The following is a 19,661-nucleotide window of genomic DNA, read 5'->3' as shown; positions in this document are numbered from 1 at the left end:
CTTAACCTATCTTTATCTTCTTTTTTTCTATCTTTTCCTTCAAACCAAACATAGCCTTAATGTCTCATATTGACAGTTTCGAATTGAATTGGATATGGCTCAGGCTACCCGAGGCCTGAACCTAATTACAACCCAAGTGTAGGTCGGGCCCTGGCCCAAGCCCAGCCAACCTAAAAAGTTCAGCCCAATCCATGAAGAGCTCGGGTTGGATCCACCCGAATTGCTACAGCACTAATCCGTACGTCGAATTGCTAGGGGCGGGCTCACTGGTACAAAGCTTTGCAGTCCCCCTGTCGTCACTCGTTAGGAGGGAGAAAACGGATAAAGTTGCAGAGATTGGCTTACAGTTCTCCCTGTAGCACTCTCCGCATCAGCGAAGCAGAGAAGAAAAATGATTGCAATCCCTAGCGTTTATGGTAGACCATCTTCTCAATCTCCTTTTCTCTATTCCCTTCGAGGCAGAACTGTCCTCTCTTCCTTCTGCCCTGCTTTCCGTTGGTCAGGACAACCACAACTTTGCAACGTTAACTTACTTCTGCCAAGAAGGACTAGGAGACTTCGAGTTAGAGCTTTGACGGAATCGAAGGAGGCAGAGGTAACGGCCAATGGTGTTGATGGAACGCAGTACATCCCGCAACCATTTTCCGTGATTATTCCGGTCGGTGATAGACACGTAAGTCGGGGTTCTTGATTCGGGTATTGGTTTCTGGTGGAGTTCGTGTTCTAGTTTTTTTGCTTTATGATCGATTTGGTTTCTGGTGTAGTTACATTTTGCAGTTTCTGGTGAATTTTCATGTAGTTTGTGTTCATCTTGAACATTTTCCGGGTTTCGGATGAATTGTCTTCATGTTCTATTGTATTAAAGGACAACTTTTTATTTTTACTCCGAGGTTTTGGTTGTGTTTCTGTGTTTGAGCTTCAAAGATGTTGTTCTTATTGTGCAATGGCTTAGCAACAGCCGGGTTCTTGCTTTTAATTTTGAGTTCTACTGGACTTCTGCTTCATCTTTTTTTGATTAATTTCCTTCTGCAAGGATTTATCTTTTTTTTTTTTTTTTTTTCACATAATTGCAAGTTTTATGAAATGGTCACAAACATCTGAGTGGAAGTTCCTTTTTTGGTGGGCACATGTTAATTGAGGTTTTCTGTCGCGGATTATTTGTTATAACCATGAGTTCTTGGAAACCGTATATTAAAATGCAATAAAATTTTAGACCTGTATAGATTGTAAGACCATTTTTATCTATGCTGTATTTTCTCAGAAATGTGCTTCTCTTAATTCTGTAACTTGGTCCTGTTATGCATATTGCAGATTTTGGTTGAGACAGGTCATATAGGAAGACAAGCTAGTGGTTCTGTCACTGTTACCGATGGGGAAACTGTAAGTTATTTTATTCCATTTCAAAGAACTTTGATTGGAGAAATACCTGTTTTCAGTCTATTCTTTTCTAAAAAGCTCATCACCTAATGTTGGTCCCGGTTATCCTGGTTCTTGGGGGGGGGGGTGGGGGCGCTGTTTTGTGGCATATAGTTACCTTTGCATCCCACAAGAATGTTTCTTTTTGGCAAGCAGAGATCCCTACACATCTATGCATATCCTGGATGTGTTCATTTCTTACAAAAGAAACATACTCAACCAATTGCTGAAGGCTGTTTACATGAGACTTTTTCCTTGTCACAGTTTTGAAAGGCATATCAAAATAATAGAGTTCCACTCCAAAAGCTTCCTTGTTTGATTCTTTGGGTGAACACACAGAGAGCTAGAGGGGAAGGTGCTGAAGCATGAAGGCCATTGAAGGCAGGTTCTCCAGGAGGAAGAATGGTAGTGCCATATAATTTAAAGTCTCTCGGTAATAAAGGCAAAGGCAGTAGATGAAATAGGGGAAGGGTGAAGGGGTGGCACATTGGGATCCTGATCTTTGTTTTGGAAGTGGGAGAGGTGTTTGGGCTTTTGGTTTTTGTTGGGTCATGGATGAATTAGAACTTCTACTATTACTTGATATAGAAACTGATCTACATTTGACATGCTTGATATAGCAACTTTGAGACTCTAATTGATGAAAACAACCAAGGAAAAAGGACTCTCAATGACTGAAAAGATAAATGACCTAAGTGTTTGTGGCACAAAACAAATTCATTTTACTAAACTGACTAACTCAAAACAAAAACAGTTGAGGTGGAGGAGGCAACATGAGATTGCTCATGCGTGCTGAGGTAATAAGAAGGAAAGTAGGTCACACTGCAATTCAAGGACTTTGCCAATGAACTAACAGACTTAAGATTAATGGGGAACTTGGGTATGTGAAGAATAAAAGATATCAGGTTGGATGTTGTTAGTTCCTTTCCTAGCATTAGACAAGTAGGACCTATCAACAATCCTTACCTTGTCATGACCAAAATACAAGAAATATGGACAAAACAAGTAAAACTTATTTGTTGTACGGTTAGATGCCCTTGAGTTAATTATCCAAGAATTGTTGGTAGAAGGGACATAGGCATGGTTAGTTGAGTGTATACTTTGAATGGGTGAAAGCTGAAGAAGCTGGTGTGGACTTGTTAAAACTGTCCAGTGTCCACTAGAAGTTTAAACCTTTCCACATCTTCCTTAGCACTTTCCCTATTACCTTCCTTGTTTTTGTCAAGATTTTAACGGGAAAAAGATGGTGGCGGGGCATACATCTCAAGGCATATGCCTCAAAATGTCTCAAAGTCTATGTAGGAATCTTTCTTGTATGTATGTATGCAATTTTCTTGTAGATTTTTGAATTTTATTTATTTATTTATTTTTGATAGCTAATTTTAATTTTTTATTTATTAGGTGCACTTTAATATAACTCTTGCATAATATATTATTTCTCAGAATGCAAGCAGATACAACAATCCACGCATGGGTCTCAATAGCACATTTAACAATAGTAGTGAAAACATATTCGACTTGGATACCAAATATCCAGAAAATCAATGGAATATTTTAAGAAAGACAGAGTATCAGATAAATCATTTCAAATAGTTAACAGTGTAATTAGCATAATTTCAAACCACAGTTGTCTAAAAGTTTTGCTTATAATCTATAGTTTCATAAGGTCAAATATTTTCTCATGCTTGGTCCTATTTTATGTAAGAAAAAAACAATTAAGTATTATATACTTTTATTCAGTTAACATTTTCAAAACTAACTAGAGAGATGGAAGGTCCCTTACTTGGTACACTAAATCCTAATACCCAATATATATATATATACCAAGATAGTAATATATTAGCTTTATTCTCAGGCTTCGTGGGTATAGGAGGCTCTATTAGAGCTGAGCTTCTAGCGGCAGTACAGGGTATTCAGATTGCAGACTAGTTAGGAGTTTAGAATTCACTTATTGAAGGAGACTCCAAAGTCGTTGTGGGTTGGTTAAAATCGAAAATTGGACTTACCTGAGGTCTTTGATCAGCTCTTCATGCAGTCAGCCGATCTAGGGCTGCATGATGGAGCAGCTCAAGAAGTCCTTAAACTCGCTTTGATACCAAGTAGAAAAGTTTAGATAGCTGTTTCGATATAAACTTTGTGAACAAGAAGAAAGAAGGGAATAGTTTCTGCTAGAAAAGAAAAGAAGAAGAAATAGAAGAGAATGAGAGGAAGCCTAAAATCAGGTCTTGCCGCCCCTTTCTTTTTTAATTATATACTCATAAAAAAGAGTGTACAAGTACACGTATGCCCTTAGTAAGTCGGCTACTTGTAAGAAGCTAAAAAACACACTTAACATAAACTAATGGGCCTATGGCCCAAAAGCTTCCTAACTAAGTTATGTAAATAAAAAATAAATAAAGTCGGCCCAATAACTTAAGGCCCAATAACTCAACAATACCTATTACATAAACACTAGAAGTTAAAAATGGAAAGACAGATGCAGTTGGTGCCAATAACATAGAACAACTTCTTGACATCTTTTTATCAAGTTCTTTTTTTTTATCAGTAATTTTATCGAGTTCTTTTATTAAGAAAAAATAGTAAAAATGGAAAGAATGTTCACGTAAGACCATTTTTGTTATTAAATTATTTAACCGTCACTTCTTTATTGTTCCATTCAGTAGAAACAGGAGTTTGTAGTTGCAACTTATATATCATTTTTGCTTGTATTGCTTCTTTTGTTGATCCAAAATCATGTTGAGTTTGTTAAGATCACATTTGACAGACCTGGTTGGATGACTTGATTGAAAATGCTTGTTGACAAAGAAAATGAAATTTATATTGTTTTTGTAGATTGTGTACACTTCCGTTTGCTTGGCTGATATTCCAAGCGATCCTTCTGACTTTTTCCCACTCTCAGTAAATTATCAAGAGCGTTTTTCTGCAGCAGGTCGAACTAGGTACGTTTTGTAGTCATACTTTCTCTCTGATTTTTTCTCATTTTTGCTTTCAATGAAAAACTTGGAGTTAACATATTCTTGCATATGGTCTCTCGTCATTTCAGTGGTGGTTTTTTCAAACGAGAGGGGAGGGCTAAAGATCATGAGGTACTAGGATCTGCATTTCTGTCATCGGTAACTTTGTTATTCTGGTTGAAAACTCTGGCTGTTTTAGTAAACCTTTTATGGTGGAATAGTGAAAAATCGAAAGGAACTTCAGGGTGCAGATAGAAAAAGGGATAAGGTCCTTGAAAGTGAAATCTTGATAAGCATCTAAATAATATCTTAGGCTTAGTTTGGAAAGAGTACAAATACAATGCAAAAGCATTTATTTTGTATTCCTAAACTATGTGAACTTAAAAGAAAAAGGAAAAAAAGGTGTAAAAGAAGAAGAAAAAGGTGAAGAGATTAGTTCAGTCAAGGTTGAAGCTAGAGAGAAGGAAGAATAAAAGTAAGAGAAAAGAATCATCCAAGAGAGAAGATTTGAAAATGAAAATTTCCCTCTTGTCGACCAAGCGTATTAGACTTCTAATAAGACACAACAAAGACCTCCATAGGGAAAAGACGGAAATACCCTTTCTGCTAGACTTTACCACTCCCCCTCAAGCTGGAGCATATATATCATAAAGCTCCAGCTTGTTACAAACATAACTTATTCTAGTTAATCTTTTGATCTCACATATGGTGTGACGAGATCTCCACTTGTCACCTTTTCTCTTACAAAATGACAATCAACTTCAATGTATTTAGTCCTCTCATGGAAAATTGGTTTGGAAGCAACGTGAGCGGTGATTTGATTATCACAAAAGAACTTGATTAGCTTGCTAATAGGAATGCCAGTCTTTTGGAGGAGATGATTTAACTAAATTAATTCACAAGTGGTGTGTGCCATTGCTTAGTATTCAACTTCAACACTACTTTTGGCTACTAAACTCTCTTTCTTTTCCATGTGACTAGATTCCCACATAGGATGATATAATAACTGGTATCTGAAGCAAAACTAGGAGGCAAGATGGTGAGAGAGGGGAGAGAAGGTTTCATTCCAGCAACAAGATGGCGAGAGGAACTGGCGATTGAAGAAGCGAATGGGGCGAAGACGACAGTGGTCGGGAGTGGAGAAGAGATGGAGAGGGGGAGAGAGAGAGACAGGGAGGGAGATAGGGTGTTAACCGCCCTTGCTAAGAGTTGCAACGACGATGGCGGGGAAGACAGGGGTGAGAGACCATGGCTTCGCTGCTTTAGGAGAGAGACAACTTCGTCAAGCGAACTCGAAGAGTGAGGCCATCGGAGTCGAATTTTCGCTAGAGATCGACAATGGAGAACATGCCAATAGAGGCAGAGATTGATGATTTTTCTCTGCATCTGAGAAACTTGAACAGAAACGATCGTGAAGGACGTTCCTTTGGAGGGTCGTTATGAGTGGATTTGCTTAAAGCCATGAGATGAAAACAAGGGTAATGAAACAGGAAAAAAAAGCATGGAAGAATGGGATTTGAACCATGGCTTTGCATAGGTCGACGTCGAAGCTACCGAAAGGGTTTCTTCGAGGAAGAATGGGATTTGAGAGAGATTTTCTTTCTGGTGAGATCTCCATCATAGGGTTTCTTCAAGTTCTCCATCGCCGTCTCCCGTCTCGTTCGATGGCAATAGATCGAATCGGCTTCTATCGAGAAATGAGGGTGTAATTTGTCATTATCAAAAATATCAAGGATATTTTAGACATTTGACCAGGTTTGAAACGCATCTGACCGCACTCAGTGCTTGGCTTGGGTCTTAAAGTTTAAGATCTGAATTTCTGAAAGTGGCATTCAGGTAAACTTTTAAGAGATGACCCCAAATGTCTATTACCTCTGAAAAGCAATTTTTTCAGAGATAAGAGGCAGATTCAGCGTTATCAAACACTACCTAATCTTTTTTTTCTTTTTTTTTTTGTGTTTGAACCTTGTCTTCTGGGTCCGAAGGAAGCCATTAAGCTGCCAGCTGAGGGTAAGATTAATGGGGATGGGGAGGGTGGAGAAGTTAGGATTGGAAAGGATGAAGAAGAAGAAAAGGCATGAAGAATTTGGGATTTTGTTGATAGTATGTTGGAGTATCTCAAGAGAAAGAAATTCTGAGAAGAGTAGGGGAGGGGAAATGATGTAGGACCAGCTTTCTAATTCTTAGAGAATGTGTGATGGTCTTCTTTTCTCAGAAATTTATGGCTGTTGATGGCCGTAATTAGCTTAAGCTGAAGAAAACTTAATAAACTTCATTGCTCTGTGTAAAACATCCATACATATTTGTAGAGTATATTTATAGAGTCTAAACTCATAATAATCTTAGGAGTCAAACTGTTAGACTCAATAATCCTTGCAGGACTCAACTAAGCTGTCATATCTTGTTTCAATTAAAAAAAAGACTCAATAGCTCTAATCCTACTTATGCAATGACATTGAAATTTTAAACACAAACAAACTATAAATAGACAATCTAATCCTATTATTGGACCCTATAGCAAAAATTGTAAAATAACAAAAATACCCTATTATTGGACCCTGTTGTAAGGCCTTATTCTCTTAGAATAAGTCTTCAAGGGTGTCGATAAATTCCTATTAGGAAAAGGTAGTGGTCTCTGAAGGAAAGCCATCAAGGGAGGAAGATGATGGTGATGATACAAGTGATTCAGTGGATGACTTTGTATTTAAGCTAGGGTGCAAGCTGATGAATCCAAATGACTTGAAAATTTCCCTCAAGAAAGATAAGGAAGAAAGTAAAGTTGGGAAAAGGAAGATGAGTGAGGTTGACAAACTGAAGAGAGATGTTGAAGGGTGCAAGGAGTTTAATGCAAGAAAGGGAAGGGTCAGGGGAAGCAAATAAGGAAGAAAGTGAAGTTGGGAAAAGGAAGATGAGTGAGGTTGACAAACTGAAGAGAGATGTTGAAGGGTGCAAGGAGTTTAATGCAAGAAAGGGAAGGGTCAGGGGAAGCAAATAGGTGTAGAGTTAAGGGGTGATTTAAACTGAGATTGGTGAAATGGAGATTGCTAGTTGGAATGTTTGAGATATGGGGAGGCCTAGAAAAAGAGCCATCATTAAAGAGGTGCTTGGGAGAGAAATGCTTGATGTAGTTTTAGTTCAGGAATCTAAATTGGCTGATTTTGATAGAAGGTGGGCTAAAAGCATTTGTAGACCTAGGGGCCTTTGTTGGGCAATATCCCTAGCTTGAGGTGCTTTAGGTGGCATTGCGACAATTTGGAACAACGATTTTGTGATTGGAGTTGAAGAACTTGTAGGCAAATTTACAATGTCAATTAAATCCCAACAAGTTGAAGATGGTTTCGACTAATGTTTATGACCCCAATGGATATAGGGAGATGAATGAATTTTGGGAGGAGCTAGAAGATATCAAGGGTCTTTGGGATAGGCCTTGGTGCTTGGGAGGTGATTTTAATGTGATTAGATTCATAGATAAATCAAATAACCCAAGGCAGAGAATAAGTACAAGCACGGGGAAGTTTATTCAGTTCATTGATGGGTTTGAGCTCAAGGAATCACCCCTTGCTTGCAACAAATTTGCTTGGTCAAATTTGCAGGCTAACCTAGTTTGTTCCAAACTGGATAGATTTTTATTTACTACAACTTGGGAGGAGCACTGGGGGAGTATCAGGTCCAAAATATTACCAAGAGTCACTTTAGATCATTGACCAGTATCTATCTTTAATGAAAACAAGGGTGGGAGGAGTCTAGCTCCCTTTAGATTTGAGAATATGTGGCTGCGCAATTGGGGATTTGTAGAGAAGGTGAAGGAGTGGTGGGAAGATAGCAATCCTAGGGTTTAATGGGAAGGCATGAAATTTCATTGGAAATTGAAGGAGCTCATGTCCAAAATTAAAGATTGGAACATCCAATCATTTAGAAGATTGGAAGAGAAAAAAAAAGAGGTATTAAGCAAAATTAATAATTTGGATTTGAAAGAAACTATGGGTGATATTGAAGAAAGAGATAAAGAAGAGAGATGGTCTTTGAAGAAACAATTGGAGTATGTTTTACTTAAAGAGAAGGTTAGTTGGAGGCAAAAATCTTGGGTTAATTGGTTGAAGGAAGGAAATATAAATAATTTTCAGTGCTTTGGCCAATGGGAGAAGAAAAAACTTTATCTCTAAAGTTGTGGTAAATGGTACTACTATCTCCCGATAGGATGAGATTGGCCAAGTGTTTGTGGATCACTTTAAATCTATTGTTTGGAGACTGTTGAACGAGAAAGTATGCGTTGAGGACCTAGAGTGGTCTAGTTTAGAGGGGGATTCTAGGGAGTGGTTAGAGAGAAGGTTTGAGTTGAGTGAAAATCCAGGGCATTGTGTTCTTTATATCTAAAGCTCCTGGACTGTATGGTTTTACTATGGCATTCTATCAAGATTGTTGGGAAGTGCTAAAAGATGATCTACGGGGGGTGTTTGAAGAATTCTATGAAAGGGCAATGATTAATCCAGGTCTCAACTCAACATTTATTGCATTGATTCCAAAAAAGGTTGATGCCTTGCACCTAAAGGATTTCAGGTTGATTAGCTTGGTTAATAATTTATACAAGATCATTGCCTAGGTTCTTTCCCGAAGAATTATAGCAGTTTTCCCTTCCATAATCTCACAATCTCAAGGGGCCTTTGTAAAGGACAAACAAATTATTGATCAAATTATAATTGTCAATGAAAGTATTGAGGAGATGAGAAGGCCTGGAAAAAAGGGTTTTATATGCAAACTGGATCTAGAAAAGGCGTATGATTTGGTTGATTGGTGTTTTGCTTGAGGTGATGAGGAGTATTCGCTTGCTTCACTCGCTTGCCTCCACTTCGACAAGACCCCCCTTTCAACTAGTGCTATGCATCTTCGTTCTTTTTAATATAAAGAATTTTATTAAAAACGAAGAAAAATTAAATCCTCCTTCATCTTCTTTCTCCTCCCCTTCCTCCTCATCCCCCTCCTCTTAAGGAGGCTTATGCATCCTTGTGTTTGGGAGGCTTGCGCTTCTTACATTCTGAACTACGCCTCACGCTTCTAGGTAGTGGAACACCTCACGTCATGCCTCTGCGTTTTAAAACATTGGTTGGGGTTTACCATTGGGGGATAATCTAAGGACAAGCAATTTTTGGAATCCTGTGGTTAAAAGGTTCACAAAGAAGCATGCATCTTAGAAGAGGAGCTATCTATCTCTGGTGGGAAGAATTACGCTAATTAGGTCTACTCTTGCCAATTTGCCAGTGTATTTTTAGTTGAGGTTTAGGATTCCTGAAGGGGTTAGCAAAAAATTGAAAAATTGATAAGAACTTTCTTCAGGAGCTAGGTAAGGAGAAGAAGGACCATAGAGTAAGGTGGGAAGTGGTTAGCAGAAGCAAGATGTTTGGTGGGTTAGGGTTAAGGATCATCTAGGAGAGGAATGTTACTTTGTTAAGAATATGGTTGCGGAGATTACCTATGGATAGTGATAAGTTGTGGACAAAAGTTATCATCAGTATTCATGGGCTTGCGGCTGATTGCTGGGATTCCGGTATTTTGGCTAAGGCTTCTAGAGCTTCTGCTTGGAAGTCCATCCATGCAATTTTACCATCCTTCTTGCCATTAGTAAGGTATAATTCTTGTTCTGGAAATTGTGTCAAATTCTGGGATTATGTGTGGTTGGTAAATTCAACTTTGATGGAGCAATTTCCCTCTCTTTACACCACTCCAATTGTAGGGATGGGCCTATTTCCTCTTTCATTGTGGCCTCTAATTCACCATTTGGTTTTGACTAGGACGTGGATTTCAGGAGAGGGCTTCATGAGTCGGAAATGAGTGCTGTGTTGTCTCTTCTCCAAAGGTTGAAAGGTTTTTTTTTTTGTATCCCACTAGCAGGGATAGTTGAATTTGGACTCTTTTCTCTTTTGGTTCATTTTGTTGTGCCTCTTTCTTCTCAGTCTTAGTTCAGCCAAGGGATAGTTTGAAGATGCCTTTCTTGTTGGGGAGGTTTGGAGCAAGCCTATCCCACCTCATGTGGGTGCTTTTTGCTGGGAAGCCTTTCTAAAGAGAATTAACACCTATGATTTACTTAAAAGAAAAAGACTCCTACTTTGAGTGGTATTTTATGCAAGTTGAGTGTGATGAATATCTATACTCCAGTTAAGGAGGAATGTAGCAATGTAGAAGCTTAATGAAATAGGGTATTTAAGTAACTTGTTATTGGAGGTTAAAATTGTAATTGTGCTTCTAATGTTATCTTGTTGTTTTTAGTACTGATGTGCTGAAGGGCACTTTTGTCTTTTTGTTTTTTAATTTTCTCTTGGGTGTAAATAGAAAGGCTGGCGCCACCACCATAATCTTTTGACTTCCAATCCTTTCTTCTCTCCTCTCTTCTCCCTTCTCTCTCTTTCTTTTCTTCCTTGCTTACATCCAGATTATATATAATAAGTATTTATTGATAAATCTTCTAATAAGTATAAATATTAATGAGTTATGAGTTAGGCATAAGCTTACAATCTTTTTTCTCCAAACTCTCTGTCTCTCTCCCCTCTTAATCTTTTTCTTCACCAAGTTTTATTTTTTTTAATTCTTCCAAACTATAAACATAATTTATATGCTGAGACTATTTTTTTACTTGTTATGTTAATATTAATTTGTCTTTTTCTTTTTGATTGATGAAAGACATATGTCTATCATCTTCCAATGCTCAGATGCATTCCCCTGTATTGGAAGCACTTATTATGGACTCCATGTCCCTATCTGTAGACTTTCAAGCTAATGAATATCTGAGATTTTTTAGATATGTTGTGCAGTTTTCTCTTTGTTTTTGTTGGGGCCATTGGAGAGGTGGGCGGTCTGTAAATGGGCAAGGGTCCAATATTCCCTGATGTGCAAAATGTTAAAGGGTTTGGGTGGTTTGAGGACAGAGGATCCTTGTCTTTGGCCTAAATTCTGTACATATGTTTTGTTTGTCCTGTTTTGCTTGAGCCACAATGCTGTCACGGTTCTTTATGTCCATTTTTCTTCTTTTAATATAATTCCATAATTTATTGGCAAAAAAGAAAAAAAATCTTGACTCCCAAATTAGATGTCTTATCGAAGATAAATATATTAGTGAATATCCACAGAAATCATCCTAGATGTAAATCAGTCCTCTAATATCAGATTTAAAACAGAACAAATAAGAGCTGAATAATGGTGCAAGAGATGTGTATGTCGAATAGAAGAGGTAGGAGAAGGAGTTGAATGAATCCACCCTTCTACCCTAACCCTATTTATTAATTTTCCAAAAAATAATGATGACAAGTATGCCCTTAAGTGGGCGGCCAGCTTGGCAATTACATAAAGAAAATAAAACATGAATAAATAACAGGCCCATTAAGAGAGGCCCATCAACATAAAATAAAAAATAAAAAACAAAGATATCACATAAGAGGCTGTTAGGGCCCATTCGGCCCAGTCTCCTTACACTCCTTCTCAAGCTGAGCATAGATGTCGTCATGCCCAACTTGCTTATATAGTGTGTCAGCTTCCCTTTTGGAACTCCCTTGGTCAAGACATTTGCCAGTTGCTCTTCTGATGTGATAAATGGCAAACAAACTTCCCCTGAAGAGACTCTTTCCCTTATGAAATGCCTATCAACCTCAATGTCCTTAGTTCTGTCATGTTGAACAGGATTATGTGCAATGTTGATAGCAACTTGATTGTCACAATAGAGCATCATTGGTTTCTCATAGTCCACCCCCAATTCCTTTAGGAGAGATCGTAGCCATAGTAGTTCTGATACACCATGAGCCATAGCCCCGTATTCTGCTTCAGCTGAGGATCTAGCAACCACTGATTGTTTCTTACTTCTCCAAGACACAATATTTCCTCCCACCAGAGCACAATAACCTAAGGTGAACCTCCTGTCATCCACACATCCTACCCAATCTGCATCAGTAAAGGCCTCCAGCTTCATGTGACCATGCTTAGCAAATAGAATACCTTTCCCTGGAGTACCTTTCAAGTAGCACAAGACCCTTTCTGCAGCAACAAGATGAGTATCTCTAGGCGAATGCATAAACTGACTAATAACACTTACTTCATAGGAAATATTTGACCGAGTCATGCAAAGATACAACAACTTCCCAAGCAGTCTCTGAAACACTCCCTTATCAGACAAAGGTTCACCATCTGTGGTAGAAAGTTTATGATTAGGATCAATGGGAGTGGAGACAGGTTTAGCTCCAAGTTTACCAGTTTCAGCAAGAAGATCAAGGACATATTTGCGTTGAGATATGAAAATACCCTCCTTAGATCGAGCAACTTCAATGCCCAAGAAATACCGAAGGTCTCCCAAGTCTTTGATTCAAATTCAGAATTGAGGAACCCATTTAGTTTCTTGGCCTCTTCACTGTCATTACCCGTGACCACAATATCATCAACATAAACAATCAAGAAGGTCACCAAAGTGTTATTTCTCTTCAGGAACAATGTGTGATCAGATTGTGTTTGAGTATATCCAAAGGAGACAAGAGTAGCCCGAAATCTCTCAAACCAAGCCCGAGGAGATTGTTTGAGACTATAAATGGATTTGTGTAATTTGCACACCTTGCCTTTCATCTCTTTCCCATACACCCCTGGAGGTAGAGACATATAGACTTCTTCATGTAGATCTCCATTCAAGAAAGCATTTTTAACATCAAACTGGTGTAGGGGCCAGTCAAAGGTTGCTGCTAGAGAAAGCAAAACCCTAACTGAAGTCATCTTAGCTACCGGGGGCAAAGGTCTCAAGATAGTCAATGCCATACATTTGGGTGTAACCCTTGGCAACCAACCTAGCCTTATACCTTTCAATCGAGCCATTAGAGTGATATTTAATGGTAAACACCCATTTACACCCCACTGGTTCCTTCCCTTCCGGCAAGTCCACAATATCCCAGGTATGGTTCTTATGTAATGCTTCAAGTTCAGTCATCACAGCATCCCTCCATTCAGGTTGAGATAATGCTTCCGGTACAGACCTGGGTATCACATGGGAAGAGATAGAAACAAGAAAGGAGTGGTAGGAAGGAGAGAGAAGGCTATAAGATAAATGCTTGGAGATGCAATGGGCTGTACACTTCCGCTTGCCCTTGCGTAGAGCAATAGGAAGGTCAAGATCTGGGACGGTCAAAGGTGGGTCGACAGAGGGCTGACTTGTTTCCTTAGGAACTATGGGAGTGACAAGATGCTCTTCTGAAGGAGTGGAAACAACCTGCATATGTCTGAATCGCTGCCTTTGGTAACACCTTTGGAGAGGAGGAACTGAAGCAAGAGAAGGAGTAGGGGTATTAGGGGTGGGTCCAGTGGAAGAGGTGGACACCCCATGGCCAGACTCACAAAGGATGGGAAGAGGAACAGCAGGAGACACAACAAAGGATTCATCAGATTTCTCCCCCTCAGAAGGAATACTAAAGAAAGGAGTCAACTTTGCAAAGGTGACATCCCGAGATACAAAGCGGGTGCCGCGAACTGGATCAAAACAACAATAACCCTTTTGTGTAGAGGCATATCCCAGAAACACACACTTATGAGCCTTAGGTTCAAATTTATGCCTTTGGTGACTATGAATATGCACATTACAAGTACACCCAAATACACGGAGAGGGAGAGAAAAGAGATCCTCATCCGGGAAGAGAAGACTAAAGGGGGTTTTAAAGCCAAGGACCCTGGAGGGCATACGGTTGATTAGGTAGGTAGCAGTATGAACAACATCTCCCCAGAAACGTATAGGCACATGGGAGGCAAACAAAAGGGATCTGGCAACACCACCCCATTTTGTTGTGGAGTGTAGGAACAAGAACTCTGATGAATAACCCCAAAGGTTTCAAGGTAGGTGGAAAGGGTTCTCTCAAAATACTCCTTAACATTGTCAGAACGGAATATTTTGATACGAGTATTAAACTGGGTGAGGATGAGTTCATGAAAATTTTTCACAATAGTGGGTACTTCATCCCGAGATTTCATGAGGTAAATCCAAGTATAACGAGAATAGTCATCAATAAAAAGGATAAAATACCTGTAGCCCCCCATGGTTGGCATGTGATATGGCCCTCACACATAAGAGTGAACAATATGGAAATGAGAAAGGGATCTTTTATTACTGATTGAATAGGAATGTCTACAATGCTTTGCTAGCTCACATGATTCACAATGAAGACTAGATAAGGACACTCCTTTAAACATATCTGGGAACAGATGACTTAAAGCAGAAAAAGACAAATGACTGAACCAAAAATGACATAACAAAATTTTGTTAACAGACTCTGACACAACTGACTCGAAAGCAACTCCATGAGGTGGTCCAAAGGCTTGATCTGGTGTGTCTAGCAGGTATATCCCATTCGCCTCATGGCCACTCCCAATCGTCCTTTGAGATTGCAAGTCCTGGAAAACACAATGAGTGGGAAAGAAGGTTATGCTGCAGTTCATGGACTTTGTTAAGCTACTAACAGATAAAAGGTTTGTGTTAAGCTTAAGAACATTGTGAATAGAAGATAGGAACAGGGTGTCAGAGGTCTTTATATCTCCTTTACCGGAGATAGGAGCAAGTGACCCATCGGCAAGGGATATTTTCTCTTTCCTAGAGAGATGATATGAACAAAAAAGGTTAGATAGGCTGGTCATATGGTCTGATGCACTGGAATCTATAATCCAAGGGATGTTATGATTACCTGAGACTGAAGCATGATGTGCTGAGGCATATGTACTTGAGTGAGCAAAAGCTGATGAAGAGGATGCATTGTTGGACAGGTGGGCAGAAGAAACTGTAGCTTCCAAGTGATTTAGGAGCCTCCCATACTTCTCAAAGCCTAATTTCATTGCGGCCAACTGCTCAATGGTTGATTTTTCCTCACTCTCCTTACTTCCTCCTTCAGGTACTGTAGCAACATTAGCAGTATTGGGTTTTCCTACTTGACTGCCCTTCTTAGGATTGTTCTTGAACCTCTCAGGGAGTAGTCCAGGATGAAGTTTCCAGTAGGTATCCTTGGTATGCCGTGGTTTCTTGCAATATTCACACACCTGGTCATTTTTTTCAGTAGGCCCCTTAGATTTCATTCCCGCATGTGCAAGGTGTTCTGTAGGTGGATTCTGCAACTGAACCTGTCGTCTCCTATCCTCACTACTTATCATGGCATATGCCTGTGATAGGGTAACCTCATCTCTGGCCAAAATATTCTGTCTGATAATATAAAACTCAGGGTTGAGTCCAGTTAGAAACTCGAACACCCTATTTCTCTCCACCAGTTTTTTGTACATTTCAGCATCCTTTTTACTCTCCCATACCATAGTTTCCATAACATCAATTTCCTGCCATAGGGATTTTAGCATAGAGTAGTAGATTGCTACACTCTTCTCCCTTTGTCTCAGGTTCTTCACATCACTTTTCAATTTATATGCTCGGGCAACATTCAGTTTCTGTGAATAAGTCTCAGTTACACTGTCCCATATCTCCTTAGTAGTAGACATCCAGAGATGGTGTTGGCTTATATGTGGTTGCATAGAGTTAACTAACCATCCTATAACGGTATAGTTATCTTGCATCCATCTCTCAAATTCAGGATCTGTTTCTTCGGGTTTCACCTTACTGCCTGTAAGATACCCGAGTTTTCCTCTACTACAAACATAAATTTTTAGACTGTGCCCAGGCAAGATAGTTCGTCCCATCAAGCTTAATTGTGGTCACACCCGTCAAAACGGAATCTACTGGGGCAGGTCCAGAAGCTAGCACCTGGTTGAACTCACTTCCGTATGTCTCCATTAATCAAACGAAAATCAAAGAACAACAAATTTTGACTATGTAAACTTACTTGAAGTCAAACCAGAACTTGGGTGCTTGAAAACCTAGGGTTTTGCTCCATCCAGCAGATGAGCGGGAGAGAGAAGACACTGCCGCACCTACCAGAGTAACCCAAACTCTTCCAAACCTGAACCGCCCTCCTCTAGCAATCACCAGACACCTTCCAAGCACAGAGCGCCACACCCAAGCTTCACCTTTCCTGGTAACTTGAAAATCTCCAATCGGCTAGGGTTTTGGGTAGCAGCAAAACAGCATCACTTCTTGGCAAAATCTGGCCAGAACTAAACTCTCCAAACCCTTCTACCAACTAGGCAAGTGATTCTCTATACTATAGAGAACCTATCTCTCCATACACTCTCTTGATTTTAGAGTGTACAGGAACGAAGAAAAAGAAGAAAGAGGAACTGAACCCGCTCTGATACCAAGATGTAAATCAGTCCTCTAATATCAGATTTAAAACAGTGAGAAACAGAACAAATAAGAGCTGAATAATGGTGCAAGATATGTGTATGTCGAATAGAAGAGGTAAGAGAAGAAGGAGTTGAATGAATCCACCCTTCTACCCTAACCCTATTTATTAATTTTCAAAAAATAAAAAACAAAAATATCACATAAGAGGCTGTTGGGGCCCATTCGGCCCAGTTTCTTTACAATCCTAAAGAGTAATATAACTCATTTATATTTCTTATAAAGCCCCTTAATGGGATGTGTTCTTCACTAAATTGGGCCTTAACCTCCATCATCTGTTAATAGGATTTATTCTTCACAAAATTGGATCTTAAACTGCACTTGGAACTAAGATAAATTATAATAGCCTCCATTTCAAGAAGGCATATCCACTCCACTCCACCTAGAGAGGGGAAGTGGCTTTTCACATCAGTAGCAACATTATGCCTTCTTGAATTGTAGGCAATATATACCTTCTTGAAGAGCTTATTCTACTCATTCTTACTTGGTTTATGCATTATGTATCAATTTTCTGAAAGGATGATCAAGCTGAAGATGTTATGAAGAGTCAATGCCTTACACTTATAGTTCCTTTTAAAGATTGTCCATTGTGCGGTGTTTGATACCCTAAAAATCTGTAACAGTGTCTATTGTTCTATCTTCTATGGATCTCAGTCCAGAAAAAAAAACAGTGGTTGTAATATTTACCTTTGGATTTGTTATGCTTGTATCTTCTATGTTATAACTGCTGCTTGTTTTGCACATAATGCCATTACTTATCTGCATTATGGTTTTTTAACATATTATCTTTATATTTGGTACTTTATTAATATATTTTCCATACTCCTACAAGATGACTTTATTCAGCTGCTTGCTAGAAAGTGTAGCAAGATATGCAAGAGTTAAGAATTGTTAGATTTGCTGACCACTGAAGCCTGTGAAAGAGCTATGCTTTTTTTTTTTGTTTTTGTTTGTGTGTGTGTATGTTTCAGATATCCATCAAATTTGTATTTCTTGTATGTAGGTTCTTATTTGTAGATTGATTGATAGACCTTTGCGCCCAACCATGCCAAAGGGATTCTACCACGAAACACAGATACTTTCTTGGGTACAGCTTTTATGATTTCCACCTTAACTGTTTCTATATTAATTGTCTTATCGATCTGTTCTTTTTGTTTATTGTAATTGTTTTTATCAAAATAACTGATCAAAAAGGTAGTTTTTTTATCAAACTAGGGTAAAGGCACATGCTATGCACATTGCATGTAAAAGGTAAAGATATAGGTTGACATTAGATAATCAAATTTAACTTTTATGACCTGCACCAAAACCAAGGCAAGTATCTGCTTTATAATAGTATAGATAAAGCATTCTAAATACTGCCGTCTTTATCTTCTAAGTTTACTATGCTTAACTTTGGTTGAAATTTCTTGTTATGAATAATGAGAAAGAGGAAAGAAGAGAAGAGAACAAGGAGAGTTTTTTTTTTGATCTAACAATGCAACATGCCAATCTGCTTTTCTCCAATGAGAGAGATCTTTTTATATAATAAAATCATCCAAAATTATAAGAAAATCCCCAAGGAGGCAGATATTTTATTGAAGCCACTGACCATACACACACACGCACACACATATATAACTGTTCCTCATATGAACCGAATACTCTAATCATAGTTTTCAAGGGGCCAAGGTGAGGCTAGGCGACAGGGGGGTGCCTAGTTGCCTAGGCGATGAATTTTTTTCAAGCAAAATACATGTATCATAGGGTAGTTCCCTAAGTTCAATAATCATATTTGCTTAATAAATATCCATAATTTTCTTAAGAAAAGTATAAACCATGTTAAAATATAGAAAATCAACATATTCCAACATATTCATGAGAAGAAAAAGAAGAAAGAAAAGAAAATTCAAAAAATATAGGGGCTGAACCCCTATTTCTGTTATAGGAAAAGAAGAAATGGAAAGGTGAAAGAAATTAGTATATAAAAACACAAAATTAGTAAAGAAAAAGAAGAAAATGTGTTGATAGGACAACATTTTATGTTCTTTCTTACTTATTGTTTCAGGTTTTGAAGTCTTTGAGGGTTCAATACAGCATTTAGCAATGTTTGTGTTGATTAAATGCTAAATAAGAAAATAACAAAAAGAAATTAGTATATAAACACACAAAATGAGTATTTTAGTTTAAAAATGTCTATTTTATAATTATAACCTCAAAAAATTAAGAATATAAAAGTTTGTCATAACACACTATAGAAAACTGCTTGACGATTAGGCAAGGCGAGATTCCAAGGGCGCCTTGTCACCTAGGCGTCGCCTTGACAACTATGACTCTAATCCTCTCACTATATTACACCTTTGTTTTTGGTTATGACATTAGACTAATATATTATAGCTATTACTAAAGGTGGAGGATATGGAGTTCATAGGGTGGAGACATGGTAATGGAGGAGGTTGTGTTCCTCCAAGTATAGGAGTTGGACGTGATGTAGAAAGCCAGGTGGAGGTCATGAAAGAGGATATGATGGTCGTGGGAAGTGCCTCGACTATGTTCTAGATGGGCACATAATTTTTGTTATGATCTTCACAGCCCACCTTCAGCTGGGCAAATGGTGCCATACTTACTGAGGATAAGTTGCTCCTGTGAAACTATAAGTTGTTTCTTATTTTTTTTTTCATTTTCCAATGCTACATCTCTTGAGTAGCCGTCCTCACAATAGCGTTCTTGAATCCAAAATCATGCTTTTAAATTCCAGCTATGCCCCTTTCCCTAAACATGTCATTGTATTCATGATGTAGGATGGGAAGGAGAAAGTCTTAAAGGGGTGAATGTGGTGGTGAAATAGAGGGAGAACTAAGGACCGTAATAATGAGGAGAATTTCAGATTTGAATATAAAAGAGAAAGGGAAGAAATAATGCACTTTGAAAATAAAAGAGAGAAGTGGATAGAAATAAGCTAACACTATTACCCTTAGGTAATGTAAAAATAGACCTTTGTTCCATAAATTCAAATTCCAATGTCCAAT

General features: G+C 38.5%; 1 protein-coding gene across 3 annotated transcripts in view; it reads left to right on the top strand.

Annotated features, from left to right (window-relative positions):
- Window positions 1-247: 247 nt before the first annotated feature.
- RIF10 (polyribonucleotide nucleotidyltransferase) overlaps window positions 248-19,661 on the top strand; it is a 139,474-nt gene continuing 120,060 nt past the window's right edge. For 2 of the 3 annotated variants that reach the window (XM_088972033.1, XM_088972032.1), the window contains exons 1-5: window positions 248-673; window positions 1,312-1,380; window positions 4,249-4,355; window positions 4,460-4,502; window positions 17,657-17,740. In XM_088972033.1, coding sequence (XP_088828159.1) covers window positions 392-673; window positions 1,312-1,380; window positions 4,249-4,355; window positions 4,460-4,502; window positions 17,657-17,740 — 585 coding nt within the window. In that variant the 5' untranslated portion in view covers window positions 248-391. The remainder of the gene's footprint in view (window positions 674-1,311; window positions 1,381-4,248; window positions 4,356-4,459; window positions 4,503-17,656; window positions 17,741-19,661) is intronic. The other variant, XM_088972034.1, reaches the window with a different exon arrangement.

This window comes from Nelumbo lutea, chromosome 2, assembly GCF_056320005.1.
Source record: "Nelumbo lutea isolate HS-2025 chromosome 2, American lotus-T2T, whole genome shotgun sequence".
Taxonomy (NCBI): domain Eukaryota; kingdom Viridiplantae; phylum Streptophyta; class Magnoliopsida; order Proteales; family Nelumbonaceae; genus Nelumbo; species Nelumbo lutea.
This window is presented reverse-complemented; position numbering and strand designations above follow the sequence as displayed.